General features: G+C 44.6%; 1 protein-coding gene across 1 annotated transcript in view; it reads right to left on the minus strand.

Moving 5' to 3' along the window:
* LOC142743714 (3 beta-hydroxysteroid dehydrogenase/Delta 5-->4-isomerase-like) overlaps positions 1–5,463 on the minus strand; it is a 64,632-nt gene extending 59,169 nt beyond the window's left edge. The window contains exon 1 of the mRNA XM_075854729.1: positions 5,178–5,463. Coding sequence (XP_075710844.1) covers positions 5,178–5,337 — 160 coding nt within the window. The 5' untranslated portion in view covers positions 5,338–5,463. The remainder of the gene's footprint in view (positions 1–5,177) is intronic.
* Positions 5,464–9,023: the final 3,560 nt, after the last annotated feature.

Here is a 9,023-nt window from a genome sequence, read left to right on the forward strand (position 1 = left end):
AATGGAGAGGAGTGTATGACGCTGATTGGTCACTGATTGGTCAGCGTCATACACATAAACACGCCCAGTTGTCCATTTCAAAGCTCATTTGCATAAATATAAAATAGCTCATAACTTGGCCAAAAATGAATGTTTTTTAAAAAAAACACACGTTACTGTTATCTACATTGCAGCGCCGATCACATGCAATAGGAGATAGGGGTTTCAGAATCTGGTGACAGAGCCTCTTTAAAATAAGGACCTTACAGTGAGGACAGTATGGAGGGAGGGGATTGTTTGCCGCGGGGATCTCAGATACGCCAGGATAACCACTTTATCCAAACCAGACCCCAAAATTATTCCAGACCCCATAATACAGAATGCTTTCATAACTCTCCTCTCCTCGCTCCCGGCTCCTCTTCAGCTCTGATCGCAGTAAACGTCCAAAATATTGTGCGGCGGCGCTCAGACAAGAAGGAGCGAGAAGAGGAGAGTTATTAATATCAACTTTAATATCAGATTAATCCAATAAGTAACGGACGACTTAAAGAAAAAACCTGCCCCCTGTGACATGTCAGGCTGGGAGAGGATGACTGTAGGACAGGTGAATACAATCTATTGTTCTCTGTTATCAGACATGTCAGGCTGGGGGAGGATGACTGTAGGACAGGTGAATACAATCTATTGTTCTCTGTTATCAGACATGTCAGGCTGGGGGAGGATGACTGTAGGACATGAGAATACAATCTGTTGTTCTCTGTTATCAGACATGTCAGGCTGGGGAGGATGACTGTAGGACAGGAGACTACAATCTATTGTTCTCTGTTATCAGACATGTCAGGCTGGGGGAGGATGACTGATAACAGAGAATAATAGATTGTATTCACCTATCCTACAGTCATCCTCCCCCAGCCTGACATGTCTGATAACAGAGAAAAATAGATTGTATTCACCTATCCTACAGACATGTCAGGCTGGGAGAGGATGACTGTAGGACAGGTGAATACAATCTATTATTCTCTGTTATCAGACATGTCAGGCTGGGAGAGGATGACTGTAGGACAGGTGAATACAATCTATTGTTCTCTGTTATCAGACATGTCAGGCTGGGGGAGGATGACTGTAGGACAGGTGAATACAATCTATTTTTCTCTGTTATCAGACATGTCAGGCTGGGAGAGGATGACTGTAGGACAGGTGAATACAATCTATTGTTCTCTGTTATCAGACATGTCAGGCTGGGGGGAGGATGACTGTAGGATGGGTGAATACAACCTATTGTTCTCTGTTATCAGACATGTCAGGCTGGGAGAGGATGACTGTAGGACAGGTGAATACAATCTATTGTTCTCTGTTATCAGACATGTCAGGCTGGGGGAGGATGACTGTAGGACAGGTGAATACAATCTATTATTCTCTGCTATCAGACATGTCAGGCTGGGGGAGGATGACTGTAGGACAGGTGAATACAATCTATTGTTCTCTGTTATCAGACATGTCAGGCTGGGAGAGGATGACTGTAGGACAGGTGAATACAATCTATTATTCTTTGTTATCAGACATGTCAGGCTGGGGAGGATGACTGTAGGACAGGTGAATACAATCTATTGTTCTCTGTTATCAGACATGTCAGGCTGGGGGAGGATGACTGTAGGACAGGCGAATACAATCTATTGTTCTCTGTTATCAGACATGTCAGGCTGGGGGAGGATGACTGTAGGACAGGCGAATACAATCTATTGTTCTCTGTTATCAGACATGTCAGGCTGGGGGAGGATGACTGTAGGACAGGTGAATACAATCTATTGTTCTCTGCTATCAGACATGTCAGGCTGGGGGAGGATGACTGTCGGACAGGTGAATACAATCTATTGTTCTCTGTTATCAGACATGTCAGGCTGGGGGAGGATGACTGTAGGACAGGTGAATACAACCTATTGTTCTCTGTTATCAGACATGTCAGGCTGGGGGAGGATGACCGTATGACAGGTGAATACAATCTATTGTTCTCTGTTATCAGACATGTCAGGCTGGGGGAGGATGAATGTAGGACAGGTGAATACAACCTATTGTTCTCTGTTATCAGACATGTCAGGCTGGGTGAAGGATGACTGTAGGACTGGTGAATACAATCTATTGTTCTCTGTTATCAGACATGGCAGGCTGGGGGAGGATGACTGTAGGACAGGTGAATACAATCTATTGTTCTCTGTTATCAGACATGTCAGGCTGGGGGAGGATGAATGTAGGACAGGTGAATACAACCTATTGTTCTCTGTTATCAGACATGTCAGGCTGGGTGGAGGATGACTGTAGGACAGGTGAATACAATCTATTGTTCTCTGTTATCAGACATGTCAGGCTGGGTGGAGGATGACTGTAGGACAGGTGAATACAATCTATTGTTCTCTGTTATCAGACATGGCAGGCTGGGGGAGGATGACTGTAGGACAGGTGAATACAATCTATTGTTCTCTGTTATCAGACATGTCAGGCTGGGGAGGATGAATGTAGGACAGGTGAATACAACCTATTGTTCTCTGTTATCAGACATGTCAGGCTGGGTGGAGGATGACTGTAGGACAGGTGAATACAACCTATTGTTCTCTGTTATCAGACATGTCAGGCTGGGTGGAGGATGACTGTAGGACAGGTGAATACAATCTATTGTTCTCTGTTATCAGACATGGCAGGCTGGGGGAGGATGACTGTAGGACAGGTGAATACAATCTATTGTTCTCTGTTATCAGACATGTCAGGCTGGGGGAGGATGACTGTAGGACAGGTGAATACAATCTATTGTTCTCTGTTATCAGACATGTCAGGCTGGGGGAGGATGACTGTAGGACAGGTGAATACAATCTATTGTTCTCTGTTATCAGACATGTCAGGCTGGGAGAGGATGACTGTAGGACAGGTGAATACAATCTATTGTTCTCTGTTATCAGGCATGTCAGGCTGGGGAGAGGATGACTGTAGGACAGGTGAATACAATCTATTGTTCTCTGTTATCAGACATATCAGGCTGGGGGAGGATGACTGTAGGACAGGTGAATACAAGCTATTGTTCTCTGTTATCAGACATGTCAGGCTGGGAGAGGATGACTGTAGGACAGGTGAATACAAGCTATTGTTCTCTGTTATCAGACATGTCAGGCTGGGAGAGGATGACTGTAGGACAGGTGAATACAAGCTATTGTTCTCTGTTATCAGACATGTCAGGCTGGGAGAGGATGACTGTAGGACAGGTGAATACAATATATTGTTCTCTGTTATCAGACATGTCAGGCTGGGGAGGATGACTGTAGGACAGGTGAATACAATATATTGTTCTCTGTTATCAGACATGTCAGGCTGGGGGGAGGATGACTGTAGGACAGGTGAATACAATCTATTGCTCTCTGTTATCAGACATGTCAGGCTGGGAGAGGATGACTGTAGGACAGGTGAATACAATCTATTGTTCTCTGTTATAAACCATTCAATGGGATGAGTGACGTGAATTGTAGAAACTTCCCCTCCCCATGATCACTACTTTATGTCCAGCAGTGAAACATTTACATCTATATGTGACTATTAGAAGTTTTGTAGTTTAGGGTTATCGGCTCTTCACCTCTTTAGGTCGCAGAGTAATTTTTACATATTTTTGCATTCTGAGAGTTAAGACTTTTTTACTTTTTCGCTGCTGTTGCCGTGTTATGATTTGTTTTTCTGGTCAATTTTTTTTAAGCTTTTCATTTTAATTTTATATGTTTTATTTTGTTTTGTCCCACAGGGACATCTTTACTTTTTCATTTTATTTTGGTTCTGATATTGCATCGGAGCAGTATATATGTTATATACACAGTCAGCTGTTAGGGGAGACCCCTGGTCCTAACAGGGATTATCTCAGGACAACCCTGGGTTCTTTGTTAGGTCCTGGGGGTCTTTGTCCCTTTAAAACCAGCGATCGCTATCGATCAGGTAACAAACAGATCCCCCTCCCTTCTTGCTATTGATGGCCGCACCACAAAGGGTAAGTAACTAGGACTGGTGGCCATCACAACGCCAAATATTTACAGCATTTTGCTCCAGTTGCCTTTAGGACTCAAGATCTCTGCTTGCTGTTAGTGAACTAGCCCATGAGTTGCTCACAAGGTTTGTTACAATGTATCAGTCTTGGTAAAAGTGAAGTCCAGGACAGGAGAGAGATTTGTGCTGCTGCTGTGATTACTACACAGAGGATGTAACAAACCCTCAGCTGTGCGAGCAGGACTAGGTCAGAAGGAGATTTTGCTTTGGAATTAAAACACTTAATGTTCTCATACACTGACAGCAAGCAGAGATCTTAACAATTGGGAATTGAAACGATGTCTATTAAAAATGTGCAGAACTTTGTATAATATGATGATTTATGTGGAGGAGACGACTATTTTTTGGGGGGTTTCACACGTGGCGTTTTTTTGCAGCATTTTTCCTGACGTTTTTTCCCACGATTCTTTGGCTAAAAATTGCTGCGGCCAGAAAGCTGAAAGTCAATAGAGAAATATAAAGTGCACCACAAACATTACTATTATATTTTCGGGCGCTTTCTTTACTTTTGGTGCGTTTTTTGGGTCCGAGGCGTTTTTTCAGACAATAGGCTTCTCTATAGGACACGAAAAAGGCGCAAAAGTTGCATTTTGCACAAAAAATGCGTCTTGTTCCCCATTTGCGGTGCCCACTTTCTAAAACGTAGGCGGAGATAAGTGAAAAGGGGGCAGTGCCTCCCGCTGCCCGACAAATTGACTATAATTTACGCCAAAATCTGGTCTAAATGTGAGCAGAAACGGTGACATCTCGCGGCGGACTTCCTTTTTGGCGCACGGGGGCCGGAGACGTGGAAACTTATTAAGAATTGCGCATTTTACTCCAATCTATTTTGCGCTTAGACTCCTACATGGCAGTCAATTCCCTCCAGGAATCCGCAGGGGCCGCTGCACTGACTTAAAGGGATATACCCACAGGTCTGATAAGTGGGGCCACAACTCCGGGACCCTCAGCTACTGGGAGACCGCCAGCAATGATCGACTCTTTCCGTAACCCCCATAGACTTCAATACACAAGGCAGCGACCTCTCCATTGCAGCAGTCAGCGGACCCCCGTTCTCGGACAGGATCCTGAGCCCCGCGCTGACCACCAGCAGCAGGGACCCCCTTTATTAGTGAGATGGGACTTACGGTCGCACGTCTGGAGGAGTTGGCGGCTCAGCGTCTTGTCCATGGCTCTCAGTTCTCCCAGATCTTCTTCTTCTTCCAGTAACATCTGCACGATCCTGTGTCCTACGAAGCCGCTGGCCCCGGTCACCAGGCAGGAGATCCCGGCTAACCCTCCGCTCATGGTGACTGCAGATCTCCGGGTCAGAGGAGGGGGAAGCTGCCTCTATGATATCAGTGATGGGACATGGAGGGGGCAGAATGACCACCCTGGACCAAACCACATGATCACAAGGGGTGTGCAGAGCGATATGATGTCCGTCTCCCCCTCCACACCAAGGTCAGGATCCTCCCCGCACGCAGAATCCTTGACTGTGGGGTGACACGGCCCGGGACACCCCCTCCCCCGGCCACAGTTCTCGTAGAGCCGCTTCTTTCTGGACTAGCAAGACAAGTATGAACACCGCGCACTAATAAACGCAGAAAATATGTGAACCCCGAGAGCGAGACGTGTTTCCAGCATTTAACGAGCAACTCCCCTTTAAATCTGAAACTGCCGAGGAAATATCAGTCCTGGTCTGCTCTTCGTTTCTTAGTTGAATCTGTTTATGGAAAAGCTGGGTGATTGCCAGTACAATCGTCACTGGGAAAGCTGGGTGATCGCCAGTACAATCGTCACTGGGAAAGCTGGGTGATCGCCAGTACAATCGTCACTGGGAAAGCTGGGTGATCGCCAGTACAATCGTCACTGGGAAAGCTAGGTGATCGCCAGTACAATCGTCACTGGGAGAGCTGGGTGATCGCCAGTACAATCGTCACTGGGAAAGCAGGGTGATCGCCAGTACAATTGTCACTGGGAAAGCTGGGTGATCGCCAGTACAATTGTCACTGGGAAAGCTGGGTGATCGCCAGTACAATTGTCACTGGGAAAGCTGGGTAATCGCCAGTACAATTGTCACTGGGAAAGCTGGGTGATCGCCAGTACAATTGTCACTGGGAAAGCTGGGTGATCGCCAGTACAATTGTCACTGGGAAAGCTGGGTGATCGCCAGTACAATTGTCACTGGGAAAGCTGGGTGATCGCCAGTACAATTGTCACTGGGAAAGCTGGGTGATCGCCAGTACAATCGTCACTGGGAAAGCTGGGTTATCGCCAGTACCATCGTCACTGGGAAAGCTGGGTAATCGCCAGTACAATCGTCACTGGGAAAGCTGGGTGATCGCCAGTATGGCCGCCGCTAGAGATGATTGCTGAGCGTTATAATAGCACTTATGACAACATGTAGAAAGGAGACAGCGCGGCACTCACCATTTGCAATGGGTTTCTCTTTATTCCAAGATTGAGGCAGCAACACGGGATTCAAAAGACAACAGAGCCGACCGTGCCACGTCCTTCAGACGCTTTACCGAGGCATCCTGGGGTTCAGTGCGCCCTTATATACCCGCACCTTGTCTCATCATAGAACTTCATCTTCTCACAGTAACACAAATAAAAACATCCAATATTTATAGAAACTCATACATGTAACAAGTATCAATCCATGAACGACGTACAATGTATCAATCCATGAACGACGTACAATGTATCAATCCATGAACGACGTACAATGTATCAATCCATGAACGACATATAATGTATCAATCCATGAACGAAGTACAATGTATCAATCCATGAACCAAGTACAATGTATCAATCCATGAACGACGTACAATGTATCAATCCATGAACGACGTACAATGTATCAATCCATGAACGACGTACAATGTATCAATCCATGAACGACGTACAATGTATCAATCCATGAACGAAGTACAATGTATCAATCCATGAACGACGTACAATGTATCAATCCATGAACGAAGTACAATGTATCAATCCATGAACGAAGTACAATGTATCAATCCATGAACGACGTACAATGTATCAATCCATGAACGAAGTACAATGTATCAATCCATGAACGAAGTACAATGTATCAATCCATGAACGAAGTACAATGTATCAATCCATGAACGACGTACAATGTATCAATCCATGAACGAAGTACAATGTATCAATCCATGAACGACGTACAATGTATCAATCCATGAACGACGTACAATGTATCAATCCATGAACGACGTACAATGTATCAATCCATGAACGACGTACAATGTATCAATCCATGAACGACGTACAATGTATCAATCCATGAACGAAGCAATTCATTGTATTTGTGAGTCGCTTGACTTTGTACTCGCCAGTACAATTGTCACTGGGAAAGCTGGGTGATCGCCAGTACAATTGTCACTGGGAAAGCTGGGTGATCGCCAGTACAATTGTCACTGGGAAAGCTGGGTGATCGCCAGTACAATTGTCACTGGGAAAGCTGGGTGATCGCCAGTACAATTGTCACTGGGAAAGCTGGGTGATCGCCAGTACAATCGTCACTGGGAAAGCTGGGTTATCGCCAGTACCATCGTCACTGGGAAAGCTGGGTAATCGCCAGTACAATCGTCACTGGGAAAGCTGGGTGATCGCCAGTATGGCCGCCGCTAGAGATGATTGCTGAGCGTTATAATAGCACTTATGACAACATGTAGAAAGGAGACAGCGCGGCACTCACCATTTGCAATGGGTTTCTCTTTATTCCAAGATTGAGGCAGCAACACGGGATTCAAAAGACAACAGAGCCGACCGTGCCACGTCCTTCAGACGCTTTACCGAGGCATCCTGGGGTTCAGTGCGCCCTTATATACCCGCACCTTGTCTCATCATAGAACTTCATCTTCTCACAGTAACACAAATAAAAACATCCAATATTTATAGAAACTCATACATGTAACAAGTATCAATCCATGAACGACGTACAATGTATCAATCCATGAACGACGTACAATGTATCAATCCATGAACGACGTACAATGTATCAATCCATGAACGACATATAATGTATCAATCCATGAACGAAGCACAATGTATCAATCCATGAACCAAGTACAATGTATCAATCCATGAACGACGTACAATGTATCAATCCATGAACGACATACAATGTATCAATCCATGAACGACATACAATGTATCAATCCATGAACGACGTACAATGTATCAATCCATGAACGACGTACAATGTATCAATCCATGAACCAAGTACAATGTATCAATCCATGAACGACGTACAATGTATCAATCCATGAACGACGTACAATGTATCAATCCATGAACGACGTACAATGTATCAATCCATGAACGACGTACAATGTATCAATCCATGAACGACGTACAATGTATCAATCCATGAACGAAGTACAATGTATCAATCCATGAACGACGTACAATGTATCAATCCATGAACGAAGTACAATGTATCAATCCATGAACGAAGTACAATGTATCAATCCATGAACGACGTACAATGTATCAATCCATGAACGAAGTACAATGTATCAATCCATGAACGAAGTACAATGTATCAATCCATGAACGAAGTACAATGTATCAATCCATGAACGACGTACAATGTATCAATCCATGAACGAAGTACAATGTATCAATCCATGAACGACGTACAATGTATCAATCCATGAACGACGTACAATGTATCAATCCATGAACGACGTACAATGTATCAATCCATGAACGACGTACAATGTATCAATCCATGAACGACGTACAATGTATCAATCCATGAACGAAGCAATTCATTGTATTTGTGAGTCGCTTGACTTTGTACTCGCTCATAATGCTTTTTGCTTCGGAGAGCAGTGGTTTGCACAATGTCCTGGCACAGCAATGGGGACCCCAGCTGCTCCTACATATGCAAATTTATTTTTGGCCAGATGGGAAGAAAAATATATATATATAATGTTAACAATCCGTACATGAAA

The sequence above is a fragment of the Rhinoderma darwinii genome, chromosome 2 (assembly GCF_050947455.1).
Source record: "Rhinoderma darwinii isolate aRhiDar2 chromosome 2, aRhiDar2.hap1, whole genome shotgun sequence".
Lineage (NCBI taxonomy): Eukaryota > Metazoa > Chordata > Amphibia > Anura > Rhinodermatidae > Rhinoderma > Rhinoderma darwinii.